Source organism: Triturus cristatus, chromosome 5_1 (assembly GCF_964204655.1).
Source record: "Triturus cristatus chromosome 5_1, aTriCri1.1, whole genome shotgun sequence".
Classification (NCBI taxonomy): domain Eukaryota; kingdom Metazoa; phylum Chordata; class Amphibia; order Caudata; family Salamandridae; genus Triturus; species Triturus cristatus.
This window is the reverse complement of record NC_140587.1, coordinates 653,772,277-653,787,719: the sequence shown is the minus strand read 5'-3', so window position 1 is coordinate 653,787,719 and position 15,443 is coordinate 653,772,277. Positions and strand designations below refer to the sequence as shown.

The 15,443-nt window shown below is 43.4% G+C and overlaps 1 protein-coding gene across 4 annotated transcripts in view; it reads left to right on the top strand.

The window, feature by feature from the left end:
* RP1 (RP1 axonemal microtubule associated) overlaps positions 1 to 15,443 on the top strand; it is an 859,010-nt gene that overhangs the window by 340,895 nt on the left and 502,672 nt on the right. For all 4 annotated transcript variants that reach the window (XM_085605615.1, XM_085605612.1, XM_085605614.1 and 1 more), the window contains exon 2: positions 6,561 to 7,218. In XM_085605615.1, the coding sequence (XP_085461741.1) occupies positions 6,574 to 7,218 (645 nt within the window). In that variant the 5' untranslated portion in view covers positions 6,561 to 6,573. The remainder of the gene's footprint in view (positions 1 to 6,560; positions 7,219 to 15,443) is intronic.

Sequence of the window (15,443 nt, the reverse complement as noted above, 5' to 3'; positions counted from 1 at the left end):
CCGCACCCCCTACCCCTCTCTCTAAGGCAGGGGCCTGGGCCATACTTTCAGGCTCCAAGTCCTCCTGAACATGCTTACTGGCTGCCATGGACCGAGTGGTCACGCACGCCCACTCAGGCAGACCCAACATTTCCAAGTGAGATTTCCTCTCCACCATAGCCCACGGGGAGTGCTCTAAATCATTGCCCAACAGACAGTCTACTGGCATGGCTGGCCTCACAGCTACTTGAAGAGTTCCTGAGACCCCCCCCCCCCACTCAAAGGGAACTTGAGCCACCTCACACTGGCTCTCAGAGTTGTCTGCTGACACTACTGGGCAGAATGCATGGGGGACAACCTGCTCTTTGGACATCAACCAGAAGCTGACAGCAGTCACACTAGCTCCTGTTTCCCTCAGAGCCTCCACCCTGTGGCCATTGATGGTCACCCACTGCCTGTACTTCTTAGTATTATCAGGCAGCATGGGGTTAGGGACCTTCTCAAAGTCTCCTAGCGAGACAAGGGTCAATTCTACGGGATCCCACCCACCTTGGGCACCCATCTCCTCCCCTCCCAGGGCTACACTAGCAATCTGGTGGGGGGGCGCACAGGGTGATGCATTGGAGTCCCTCTGGGGACACTTGGGATCGTAATACCGGTGGCCAACTTGACCACACTTAAAACAAGTAAGGGGCCCCCTCTGAACAGGCTTACATGTCGGGGGCACTGGGGTCTTCTCAGGGGGAGGCTGGGGCACCACTCATTGGTTCCCTTGGGAATTACTTTGGGGCCCTCTCTGGAACGCCCTCGGTTTACCCCTGTCCCCCCCACTTCTCTGCTGGGGACCCTGCCCACCTTTGGCAAAGTCTCCCAGAGGACCCTTGCGAACCCAGGTGCTCACCCAGCGGTCCGCCTCCTCAGCAAGCTTCCTAGGGTTAGTTAGCTTGCTATCAATAAGGTCCTCCATCTCTTCTGGAGACAGACCCTTTGAGGATACACTAGTACCTGCATTGGAAAGTGCTTTACCTCCCAGTAAATCCACTTCGTCATTCTGCTGCCCTCCAGCATTCTATCCCTCATCCCTAGCGGACTCTCTCGCTTCTAACCAGGCCTTAAGAGCGTTCTGATAGTCCTCCTTTCTAGAGAGACCTGCAACAGGGACTGTGAATCGCTTGCAAAAAGACTTTAGCTGTTTGGCAGTGGAGGTTTCTAACCTATCTTCCTCAAAGATGAGATCCTCCGAAGCATCGGCCGTTGGCCTACCCATTGTAGACATAACTGGCAATTACAATCAACAATAGAAGAAAATCAAACCGTATGTGGTTGCGCCTAGGTCTACACTCACTAGTAGCTTACACTAGTTATTGTATGTGGATCATAAATGCAAGTCCTGATCCCACCGCTGCCACCAATGTTAGAAATGGGGATCTCTAGTTGGCAGCGGCTGGCGCCAAGGTCCAAATAGGGGTCCTTCTTCCTAAGTCAGAGTAAGGGGCTACACCCTTTGACAACCCCTGCTCAACCCTGTGGTAACGTAGCACAAGCAGACAGGCCTATCTCAGAGGTAGTGTGTGAAGCATTTATGACCATACACAATAACGCAGGAAGGACGCTACAAACGGACCCCACAAGTAGTTATAGAAAAATAGTTATCTTTATATAGACTGAACACGAGCCTTAAAAGCCCTCAAGAAACCACAATGCACATAATTACAGATTCACTTCAAAAGCAATCAAGGCACTCAAAAAGCGCGTGGAAAGAACTTAGTTCGAGGCCGGGGTCCACACGACCCGGTGATGCACAATGTACCTGAGATTTAAAGGGGGCACGGCACGAAGCCTCACAAGGAAGCCACGGTGATGACAGGCGGACTCGCAGTGGCCACAGCTACCAGCTGTAGCAGTCTGCAGCGCGCACTAGCGATAATCCTGGGGCGGGGCTTAAGGCGGGCACCCAGTGGCACACACAGGTGATAACAAGATCCTCGAAGTGGTGACTAGTGCGGGCACTCAGCGGCACAGCTCCTCAGCTGCAGCGGCCCACAATAGCGATTGCTATGATTCTCATAGGATGGCAAATGCAGGCACTCAGCGGCACATCTCCTCAGCTGCAGCGGCCCACAATAGCGATAGCGATGATTTTGGTAACACAGGCAAATGCGGGCTCTCAGTGGCAACAGCTCCTCAGCTGGCCCACAAAAGCGATAACGATGACTTTGGTAACACAGGCAAATGCGGGCTCTCAGCGGCACCAGCTCCTCAGCTGCGGCGACCCACAATTGCGATAGCCATGACTTGGGTAACACAGGCAAATGCGGGCTCTCACCGGCAACAGCTCCTCAGCTGCAGTGGCCCACAATGGCGATAGCGATGACTTGGGTAACACAGGCAAATGCGGGCTCTCAGCTGCAACAGTTCCTCAGCTGCAGCGGCCTAAAATAGTGATAGTGATGACTTGGGTAACACAGGCAAATGCGGGCTCTCAGCGGTAACAGCTCCTCAGCTGCGGCGGCCCACAATAGCGATAACGATGATTTTTGTAGTACTGCAAATGCGGGCACTCAGCGGCACAGCACCTCAGCTGCAGCGGCCCTCACTAGCGATACAATGACTTTCAGCCCGCGTTCCCCGCAGTAGAACCAGAGGCTCTGGAATTCTCAACAGAGGCCTCACCTGCAAGTAGATTTCCCCTCAAATAGGAATCCGGGCGGCTGATAGGTGAAGTCTAATGTCCCTGAGACTTCAGCAGGAGGCAAGCACAAATCAGGCCCTTGGGTAGTTGCTTCAGCAAGATGGATGAAAGTTTCAAAGTCCTTTCCCTCTAGTTACATGGACAGTGGTTCGTCTTGACATCCAGAAGTAACACACCGTGTAGGGGTTTTAGCACAGATCTTTATACTAGGCCTGGGCGAAAATTTTGTTCCGTTAGCGGAAATTGCGATAATTTGACATTTTCGCGTTCTGCGGAGAGCGCGAAAATTTCAAAATTTCCGCTTTCCGCAGCTTGGCAATAATTTGTTTCTTACTCGCGCTGTAAAATAATACATTCTCGCGCGCGCGCGATCGCCTTACCTGAATCCCTGCGTTCGCCGACAAGTTTTCTTGATCCGGTCGCGTTCTCCATGAGATGTTGGATTGTTTTTAGCCATTTACGCTGTCTCGCGACAGTTCGCGCCAGCAGTGACATCATGCGTCGCGCGATCACGTCTTTCTTCTCGCGATCATGCACCGCGAGACAACTGAAAACAAGATGGCCGCGCCCGCGAGCAACCACATGGGTAAGTTGGCGACCCGCAACCATGCAGAAAATCTCGCGAACATGCGGGAAAAAAAATTCCGCATCTTCGCGATATTTCCGCTTGTTTGCGATAATTTTAAACATTTTCGCGATAATTTGCGAAAGTGGATTTCGCAAATTCCGCCCACTCCTACTTTATACCCCAAAAGACTTTGTTCTCAGAAAGTCACAAATCACTGAACCCAGCCAGAACCCGTTTGGTGTCGTCCTGGAGCACTTTCTTTACAAGGTTGCATCCTGCCTTTCAGGAAGAGGGGGTCTGCTATCAGACGCACAGTGGGAGGTGGAGCCATCATTCACCTTGCCAGGCACAGCCCTGCTCAGATCAAAGGGTCACCCCTCCCCATACTCCAACTGCAGATCTCTCTATTCAATCCAGGTCGAGCTCAGCCTGCCATATCCCTCCAAAACCAGACAGCCAATATACATAACAGCAGAGCACATTGGAAGGTTTAGGCAAGAAAATACCCACTTTCTAAAAGTGGTATTTTCAACCACAGAATATGGAAATAATCTTCACTACCAGATGCACTTTAATATTCTGAGCTCAGGCATACTAAATTCGGCTTTCCTATCAGGTTCCTTGGGTCGATTAGGATTATAGAAGGTAATGCATTTAATTTACAATAGGGAGCATTCACGCTGTGGCACTGAATGGCAGTGGCACAGTGCCCAGAGCATCTAACACCAGCAAACACAGAGGAGACAAAAGCGAAAAATGGAAGGGAGACCAACGCCAATGGTGCCAGGTCTAACAGGCATGTATATTTAATGTTTTGTGTGGATCTGCCCCGTCATTGAGCTGTTCTGATTGCAGGTCATGGGTGACCTGGAGCGTATCATTGGCCAGCAACAACTCCAGGCAGCCAATATATGCCTGCTGGGATTATAGAAAATAAGACTGGAGAAAAATGTAGGCAATAGGTTCCTTGACTTGACCCTGGGACTTGCCCACAGAGACATTGCACACCACTGGAAATCTCCTCAGGGGCCCCTGCACAATCGATGGCTAAAAGACTTAATAGAATGGCATTGATAAATCCGCCAGATTGCGCGTGTCGAATTTATCCTAATTTATACAGAGAATAAGTTATAACACATTCTTGCCTGTAATCCAAAACCCAGCCTTCCTGCAGTCTTCCATGATTGGTCAGTGCTAACAGGCTTAGCCAGGTTGCCTTGATTAGGTGATACATTCCTCTCCAGGGGAGAGGCTATTTGCTGAAGAGAGCTCTGCAGTTACACAGGAATGCCAGGGCAGGTTAGAGGGGTCCTAAAGCATGAGGGTTCAATGACAAATAGGACAGGCAGGGAATGCCAGGCCTACTTAACCCCAGTCCCCTGTGTCCCAGCCAGCTAGCAGGTTTAAGGAAGGAATTTGCAGATGTTAGGAGAAGGAGAGCTATGGAAATGAGCCACCCTGAGAGTTGGGTTAGTAATCTGAGCTGAGATTTCAGACATGATGGATTTTGGAGGAATATTACTTTCTGGGACAAGAAGATGGCACACTTTTTAGGAAGTGGTCAAGTGCCTGGGTGGCACCCTGCATCCCATTAGTCAGGGGTGCCTCATCTTGATGCCCAGATGCTGAGATTAAATATGTGGGAGGTGCATAGCCTCTCAGTTCAGCTGCCTGAAACTATAAGAAGGAGGAGGATTGTCCTGCTGGAATCCTGATCTACACCCATTGGCCTGCCTGGTGAAGACTGTGTCTGCTGCACTAGCTGGTACTACAGGTCTGAGGACTTTTCCTTGCTTCCAAAAGGAGTAAATAGTGGACCCCCTGCAGCTACAGGTTAACAGAGCTTAATTGACCCTTCTGAAGTGCATTGTGGGTAGTGAAGTACAGGCCTGACAAGAACCATCTAGGAGATTCTAGACCCTTGTGTTTGTGTTTGGAACCCACCATGAGACCTTCTAGAAGGACCTGCAGAAGTTTGGGAAACGTTTTGGAAAAACCCCATAAGGTGACCGACTTGACCGTGAGAGCCAAGCCAGCTACCCTCAACTGCGACCCGGCCTGGATTCCAGGTTCGTCCCACTGAAGAGCTCCGGAGTCCGACCAAGAGTTTGACCAATAGCTCCCTGAATGTCAAGCCGGCAAACCCTCACTGAATCCAGACTGGCAGCGAGGGCCCTCGGCGGAAAAAGCTCCAGAAAAGTTTCTAGGTGCAAAGGTAAACCTTTTAGCAGGCCTCCATCGCAGTTGGCCTCAAACTTTGACTTTGTCTTGCTCAAGTGTGGCCAGATGTCCTGAAGTGGTATTATTGGTTTCTAAGCACTAGAAAGTGTTTATTCTTAAAAAATTATATCTCAGGTTCTCTACCTTGGATTTTGGTCATTTTGGTGTCATTTTAAAGATAAAACTATTTCCTATTTTTTCAAATTGGTGCAGGATTTTTGTTGTGTCTTGTTTCTTACATTTGTAATGTATTGGTGTTTTAAAATTCTTTACTTGCCTATCTCCTAAGTTAAGCCTTATTGCTTGGTGTCAGCTACCAAGATCATCCTATTTAGGACCCAGTACCGTGTCGGTGGCCTTGTTTCTGGTGTTAGGTGCCTACCTACCATTACCGATAAACCACCTTCCAGCAATGTATAAGCTGTTTGAGTTATTGCATGTACTTGGATTGCCACCAATAACAAATACATGTCAAAAACCAATAAAGAAAGTTAAAAAATATTTATATTTTATGTTTTATATGATCTTGCAGTGAAAAACCTCCAAAGTGATTTTCATTGTGGCACGTCTAGCTCTTCCATTGAAAAACACTTGGTTACATTATAAAAACATATACAGTGCCTCTAAGTTAAGATTGACTGCTTTGTGCCAAGCTACCAGAGGGTTAAGAAAAGGTTTATTATTGACTCTAGTAGCTCATTCTGACAAGTATTGTGATTATTATTTGAGAGAAGTTCTCACTCTTCCCAACTATTACTCACATTTCTTAAACTTAGCAAACAGCTCAATGAAAAATGTAAAAATTAAAATTGATTTAATATATCTTTCCTTGTGCATGATGTCATTGGTAATGTCTTTTTTCAAGACTGTAAAGGTTGCACACCTTATCTCTTTCTAATATTTCTAAACTTTTCAATTTCCATTTTTAAAGTTATACAATAACAATCAGAGGACACAGTATTGTTATCTCTTTGTTGCTAGTTGCTTGCATAAGTTTGGTTTGTTGTTTTTCATCAAAAGCATGATTGCTATCAATAACTTAAAAATGGTATTATTTGACTCAGTACTAAAAAGTCATTACTTTTTGCCTCTTACTTTCAGATCTCAGTAAAAAATGAGTGAATCAACTTCTACTAGTTACTCTGGCCTTCAACCATACTCATCAGAGAGTGCACAGACAGCATCAACCCGCCACTCAAATGTAACTGAACCTGTTGCATCCAAACACGTTTGTTTCTATAAGAGTGGTGACCCTCAGTTCAATGGAATCAAGATGGTGGTTAGTAATCGTTCCTTCAAGACATTTGATGCCTTGCTTGATAGTTTGTCAAAAAAAGTTCCTTTGCCTTTTGGGGTGAGAAACATTAGTACACCTCGAGGAATTCACCAGGTTTCTGCCTTGGATGAGCTGGAGGATGGCAAATCCTACATTTGTTCCCACCAGAAAAAAATTAAGCCTATTAACCTTGAACGAGCTAGAAAAAAGCCCTTGCTCTGGCAGAGCAGCCGACCAGTCAGTGCTCGACGCCGTGTAGTACAGTTATTACGTCAAAATGAAGTCAATCCAGCACCAGGTGATAATACTGCAGTACCAAGCCTCTCCAAGAAGCTGGTTATCTGCAAGAACGGGGACACAGGATTCAAGCATGTCATCATTTTGAACGGAAAAATCACCCAAAACTTTGAGGCCTTACTGGACCATATGACTGAAGTTTTGCAGTGTCCAGTCACTAAGCTATACACATCAGATGGCAGAAGGGTAAGAAGACATATTGCACCTGAGCAAAATGCTTATCAGTCATATATTCTTGCCATTAACATTATATTAGCTGTTGTATAGTGAATCCTCAATTATTTACATCACTGTTTTAACGTAAGACAAAGCTTCATTTGTAGTCTTCTGTGTAGCATTGTTAATATAGTGTTTATGTAGAATGCTTGCTTGTCCCCCATTTTTTCTCAGAAACATTTAAAGCCATCAATTTCATTTGCTTCTGATATGTTTATTTGTCTCTATCCATTGAACAAGAAATTACTTGCTATAAAACTGTATGACTGCCATTGAACATATGATTTAAGGTTTGCTCAAAGGAGCATTCATTGCTAAAATTGAGAATCTCCAGACAGACATCATTCTGAAAGTAGACTAGCTCTGCAGAGAGATGTTCTTCAGAAAGGAAAAAAGGTCAAATTAAAAGTTAGACATTTGTCATATGAAATTCCACACTTTGATTTACAGAGTCAGAAGTAATAGAAGTGTGTGCTTACGATGAGAATAAATCCATCACAATGGCAGGATTTGTATTTTCTCCTTTGTAAGTTGAGGTCTAGGGGCATAACTATAAGGGAAGCAGTGGCCATGCAAAATGCTGTGAACACTCCCAGAGGTATAGGTTTGTGGGTAGTTGAAACCATTTAATCAGTAGTTTCCCTACCTAGAAACTAGTGTAACCACATCACTCTAGGTCATTATGGACACTTTCTCCAGTACAACTTTTCACCCACAGATCATTGATTCCTAGTGTTGTAGTCAAATTATTCCAATGGAAGCAAAACAAAAATTACGTCCCCAAGAGTCTCTTAGGATACCACACAAAAGTCAAGGACTGGAAACAGCTTCTGTAGTGACCCGGCCTGTAGGGAGGTGGTCACTCTAGTAGAAAAACATTTACAACTATGCCTGTTAAAATCAGTCACTTTCAAGGGTGAAAAGGGAAGGGAATATCCACATATGAAGCAGGGGTGGTTTTTATACAGGCAAATAGTTATCCTTGGAGTAAAAAATTCAAGTAAATATGAAAAGTATTTTACACTCCATGAGATAGGCACAAGTGTATCATTTTGTGAAGTAAGAGTACTCCTATAAATATACAACTGTTCATTTATGAGACTACTTCAGAAATTCTTTGAGAATACCCAGAGTCAGAAGTCTACTGAAAGATACCTACAAGTATGGATAATCCTCTTTTACAACTATTGCTTTGAGAATCAGATGAAAAAGTATTTCTATCAAAATATAGCTATAGGAAATTATGGACACTAACCTGCATGGCATCTACATATTCCATTTTCCTTTGATTAATGTTTATCCCATAGCACAACTGTGGTCAGTGTTAACTTTGTAGAAACCTAAGTGCCGGTGCCCAAAGGTCCACTCAGAAGGCTGAGGCTGGAACCATCTCGCAGAATACCCATGCTGTGTAGTCTGGAATCAATTTCACTTCTATTTAATCCACTACCACACACTCTCGTCTGCTTTACCTCACTCTTACAGGTCCTTACTTCCACACTTGGTGACGGTTTTTCCTTCTTATTCTGTCTCAGTTTTTTTCACTTTTTGCATTTTCCACCTCTTGCTCTCGAAAAATGTCAAGTGAAGAAAAATGAATGCCGTTCCTCAAAAAATTTGTGCCCGTTGCCCCCACAGCCAAACACTGGCTCAAATTAAGCACAGTATGTGGTAAGATAACAAAACAAAAAAGAAACAAGCTATTTAGTAGAATTAGAAACCTTTGATTTTTAATTATTACAGGTACATTACAACCCACGGAAGTCTCTATTCTTAGAATAATGTTTAAGGTAGAATCTGGTCTTCTAATCTGGAAAAGAATTACTGCAGTGTGAATTTTGTAGACCAGGTAGATACATGTGAGGCCCTTGTTTTCTCATAGAATTTTAACCTGCGAATCATTGTTACGGCCTCATTATGATGACCCCATTGTGAGGACAAGTGATTGGTGAGGGCGAAATTCTTAGGCATTATTAGCTGGACCTCCTAAGAAATGTGAAATTATTGGAAGAACCAGCTATTCTGAATAACATTCCACTGTGAATTATTCCTCATTTATCCAAGGAGTATCACCCAGGAAATTGGGTGCTTTAAAATATAATATACAACAATGATGCTTCTGAAATATATCCAGTCACTAATAATACGTCGAGCTACAATAAATATTTTTTGTCACAGGGGATAATTGTCCCCAGTTATGAAGATCCAGTTTGGATCGGAGTGACTTACTACATTTTCTGTATTACCTCCATTATCTATTCTGGAAAATGTTTAGGTTTTCAATGCCCTGAGAAAAACTGCTTCATAGCAACATTACTAAACTCTACATTTCACCAACTATTCTGAATTTCCATGGTTCACAAGTTGCAGTTCGGCTCCTGGGAGAACTAGGAACATAAATGGTTAAAACTTTAAAGACTGAAGTTGGTCTAAAGGCACCATGAATGCACAGTACTTCAATGCATGTGCTGACAGAACCAGCTGCCACACTGCAGTTGATTAACCAAATGTAAAAATAAAACTTGATTCCCAGTGTCCACTTTGTACATAACGGTTGGAGCCCAGTTCAGAATGGGGAGGAATGTTTGCATCCTACCTATGCGTAACCAATCCTTAGACAAAAATAGTAAATATATTTTCAGTGATTACAATGTTTGGGTGCATTATCTAACCAGAATAATTAGCTGCAAAGTTGATATTTAGAACAGAAGTGTCTAAAATTCTATTTAGCTAATGAATGCTTCAGAGGTAAGTACTCCAAACACTCCAGATTTTCGTACCTTCTCTTGGAGTAAATGGAATTAAAAAATCCCAACGTGGGGTAATATGTTAGATCTGTTTTCATACAGACCTCTTCATCAGAGAATAGTCAAAATAGTTCACAAGACTTCAAGATGCTGAAATACAAAGACAATTTTTAAGTTACAATTTTAGTTTTACGTTAGTCCCATTGGCAGTTGGGTGGCATTAAGTGTACTTTTTGGTGCTATACCTATATTCATCAGGGAGACATAATGTGTCTGGAAAACCAATTTCAGTCTCAGCCTTATAAGTAAAATTGTGCCCGTAAAACTGTGTTTAGAGTCAAGTTCCAAATGCTGAAAAGAGGTCATTGGGTTACCTTGCAATTAACAACACGATATGTGTGAATTTATTGATTGATTTATTGAATGTGTAGCCAATGCATTGTAATGTCTGTGAGATTATTTTGCCAAATTTATTTCTGTTTTGTAACATCCTATTTACTGAGAAAGAAGGGAAGAGAATCAAAGGCATACCTCCACACCCGGAGCTGGTGGAAAAACAATAGTGCTCTTCTGTTTATAAATAAGTTCGACATACACATTTGCTTATCTTAAGAGACTCTCTCTTTGGGTGTTGTCTGCAATTTGCACCAAACACATGTATATGTAATAAGTGAAATTAAATTAATGTAGTAAATCAATCTAATCCAAACTGGATCTGTATAACTGGGGATAATTATCCCCGAGACAAAAAATATTTATTGTAGTTCGACGTCTGTTTAGTAACTACCATGTTTCAGAAGCATCATTGTTGTATATTATATTTTAAAGCACCAGATTCCCTGAGGGAAACTCCTTGGAAAAATGAGGAATTCACAGTGAAATCTTATTAAAAGAATCACTGGTTCTTCCAATAATTTCAAATTTCTATGGAGATTCTTAGGGTCTTGCTAATAATGCCAATTAATTCCGCCCTCACCAATCACAGGGCCTCACAGTGCGGCATATATATTGTGACATTCAAACATGCATTTGGAATACATTGCCTTTATTTAGGCAAAAATTTAAATGATTGTTCTTTTAATTTTTTGGGATACAGTTATTGTGCAAATGTAATAATAGGTGTAAAAATGTTAAAACACTGTCATACCAAAGTGGTATAGAAACATAAAGTCTATCAAACCATACTATTACAGATACACAAATGGGTGGTATGATAAATAAACTTCAATGTTCAATCTCAGTGGGTACTCATTAAATTATATTATGCTCTCTCATCACTGTTTGCATTGATCAGCTTCTTTGTTACTTACGTTGCTGCAACACGTTATGCACACCTATGATTTGCCAAGTTATAGTGGCCTCATCAAGCCACAAGATGTATTGCATTATGTTTTAAAACTAATGCTGCTGGCAGTGACACAATATATTGTCTTCTTTATCGTCCATCCATTATCACATAGTCTTTCCATGTTGCATATGCCATGCTTCAAACTGTTTCACTGACAGTGATACACGCACAGTTGTATGTCAAATATTTGGTCAAGAATATCGACATGCACAGCTTTCTACAGTACAATATTGACTTCCAACATACTGTTAAGAGAAGCATGTATTGGGGAGTGTAGATTAACTATTCTATCTCTACCTCCGCTTACCTTGCCAATGTTCTGGTAGTCACATTTGTGTAGACATAATGCGCGCAGGTTCATATAAATTTCTCAATATTTTGGTAGAGCATCACACCCATGCCAAAAACGTGTGCATATTTCATTGTCTGATAAGTTACCTTTAGTCTCACCTTTATGACTGGACTCCTATCCGGTTGGATGGCAGACTTTTCCCTTTCATTTCTCACTTTCAGTACTTGTCTGGCGGGAAAGTGAATTTTTCGTAAATATTGAGTGCTGCTTATCATGCAATTGCTTTTTAGAAATAGACTTATTCATGTGCCACTAATCATCATCAACTAAAATTCTTATCTAATCAATATGTAGGAATCATTTCTTCTCCTGCAATATTGATGTGTGCCACATAACTTAATGTCATCCTACAATTAGAAGGAAATACAACACCTTGAGCTAATGTATTCCTTTTCAAGTAATGTTTTTTTTTTCCTTGTTGCATGCTAGTAGTCTTATGAAAAAAATAGTACATTTTCAAATTCTGGAGTTGTTCATTACATTTTCCAGTAAGAATTCTACTACTATTGTCAGATGTACCCCATACAATTAAGTGTGAGCGAGACTGAAGAACAGTTAATTGAAAATGAAACCTGTCTGTTTGAAAGCAATCAGTTGCTAGTTGTCATTCTAGAAGGTGACTCAAAGTCAATTCATATGAACATAACAAAGGCTTTATAGCTTAAAAATTAAGTTAACGTTGTTGATGCACCTTTGACAAGAAATAATTTTCAAAAAATGTAAGCTAACGGCAAGAGGTATGCTCCTCCGATATCTCTTATTCCCAGATTATTCATTATTTTAGGAATTATATTCTCAGCTATGTAATAATATGGAACAGAAGCAGGAAATGTACAAATGAGCTCAAGCAAACATGCTGAATGCCAAAGCACCAGAAGTGTTTATCTCAAATATAACATGGAAAATAGCAAAAGAAATAAGGTTTAGCTAAGAATTCATTTCCTGACACACCTTTAATACCACAAAACCACTCAAATACAGATTTGACTTAGTTGTATTTGTGCTTAATTCTCACATCTCATATCAAATATTCATTATGCCACAAGAAAATAAAAACAAAATTCTCTATGAAGAGCTTTCTTTCCACATCTGATAGAAAGTTATTGATAAGCAGTTATTACCTATTTGATTTAAGATGTATTGCTGTGTGTGTGTGTAGACGTAGGTGAAATTTTGTTTATCTCAACAAAAGAAATGCTTCGTTTGCAGGGGCACACTCACACAAAGACTCAGGCCAAACACATGAAAGCAGTTGCATAGTTAGTAATTATATATTGTTTAGCAAAAACAACCTTTTTTGTTGTTGTTTAAATGTCTTTATTGATTTTAAGATAGACATATCACACTGCGTAGACCCTACGAGGGGATCTGCAAATCAGAAGTTAAAACAAGAGCCACAATGTCAAGGACAAAAACTAAATGAATAACAGAACTCCCCCCCTCCCCCCACTTCCACCCTCCCCGCCACTTGAAGACTTAAGGTGCATCGCAAAGGCGTTACCAAGCTCTCCTCCCATCCTGGACGTCTAACCATGTGTGTTCTGTGCCGGCCTCTTGGTTGAAGATTCACTCTGAGGCGGGTCTGCTAAACGTAGGAGCTACAGGTATTTGGGACGTAAGTTCCTTGAATTCGGAAGTCAATAGCGACAAAATAGGTCCCTGCAGATCGTGAAAGGAGGCTCCTGGGTTAGTCAGTGAGAGGGAGATTTTCTCCATTCCAATTATTCCCCACAATCTGTGTAGCTATCCTACATAGGTGGGCGCAGGCGTTTTCGCCCAGTGAGATAGGGTGTTTTGTAGAGCCCCCCCCAATGCTAATGCCATCTGTTTCCCCCAGAGAATGTAAGATGGAAACTGGGGTATTTGGGTCTGGAAGTGGGAATCAATGTCGTCCAAGACTTGTTGCCAGTAGTGGGAAAGCTAGGGACAGTCCCAGAGAAGATGAGTCAATGTGCCCACCGAGCTGCAAGCCCTCCAGCATAAAGGGCTACATGCAGGGTTGCCTCTGTGGAGTCGTGGTGGTGTCAGGTACCAATATGTTACAATTTTCATCGCCGTTTCTTTATTAGCGACACTGAGCAGTGTAGCGTGCCCTGAAATAGATGTCCTTCCATTCCTTCTGCGTTAACGTCCTGCCCAGTTCCCCTTCCTATCTCCGATGACTAGGTGTTTTCTCAGGACTAGGACCGATACAGATTAGTTTATAAAGGTCCGTGGTCAACCGAGCGTCCATGTGTCTAGTGAGTAGCCATTTTTTGAAAGTCGTGAGTAGTCTTTCTGCCCCCTTTCATACTTCTGGCTGCAATGCCCAGTGCCTAATCTGGTAGTAATGGTAGCGCTCATTCTCAGATAGATTGAACTGCGCCCGTAGGTCGTTAAAGGACAGCGGCCCATCTACATCGAAGAAGTGGCTCTCTGAGCAACAGCCTATCTGTGACCATTGCACAAAGCTAATTTCATCCATTCCCGGAAAAAAGTCAGGATTGTTAACTATTGGCGTGATTGGGGATGGTCATTTCGTAAGACCTCGTGAAACATGTACCCTGTCACAGGCCACCATGGTGGAATGTGTCACCTTGGATAAGTCAGGTTATGCGGCCTAGCTGCCTTAGACAGGAAGGTAACCATCCACACAGCGACTGCTTAGCCAGCGTCCTGTCCATAAACAGCCAGTGTTTCTCGGACTCCGTCTGAGATCATTTGACCAGAGCCCACAGTTGCACCGCCAGTAATACTCCTGCAGGTTTGGGATCGCCAATCCCCCCTCTGTTGGAGCTCTGTAACTTAAATCTCTACACATCCTGGAACGTTGATCCCGCCAGATGAAGCGTACTATGTCGGTCTGTAGTGACCGCAGCACTCCCCGAGGAGGAGCCACAGGGAGGGCCTGGAAAATATATATGATTTTAGGTAATAGTGTTAACGTTCATCTTGAATCCTGATGCGTGAGAGAAGCAAGCCAGCTCTGCCAGCAGAGCAGGCAATGACTGTTCCGGTCTCTCCAAAGTGGCCACCACATCGTCAGCATACAGGCTAATTTTACGATCCTCCCTGCCAAACTTTACCCCAGAAATTAAGGAGTCGTCCCGCACCCTCTGCACCATGGGCTCCATGTATAGAGCGAATAGGAGCAGAGAGAGAGGGCACCCATGTCTAGTTCTTTGTTGGATCGGAAAAGGGGCAGAGACAACTCCATTTACCCGGACCGACGCAGTAGGGGTACGATAGCTTGCAAATACCCATTTTACAAAGCAATCCAGCAGATCAAAGTGCTGCAGGGTGGCCTTGAGATAGGCCCAGTGTACCCTATTGAACACCTTTTCAGTGTCTATGGAGAGGACCATAAGCTCGTCCTGGAAACACTCTGCTTTATCGATTATATGCTGTAGGCGCTTTGTGTTGTCTGAGCACTGGCGTCCCGGCACAAAGCCCGACTGATCCGGGTCGAGTAGCCCTGGAAGGCAAGAAGAGAGTCTCTGCACCAGAATCCCTGGGAATATTTTGAGGTCGATGTTAAGGAGAGCGATAGGACGGTAGGACGCACAGTACTGTGTGTCTTTCCCTGGTTTGGGAATGACTGTGACTAGCGCCTCTAGAATCGATGGTGGGATAGGAGAGGATGAACCGATCGAGTTGAATACTCTTGTGAGCAGCTGGGCAAGGGTAGTACAAAATGCCTTGTAGAAGAGAGAGGAGAACCCATCGGGCCCAGCGGTTTAAGTGATTTTAATCTTGAGATGACCGAGAT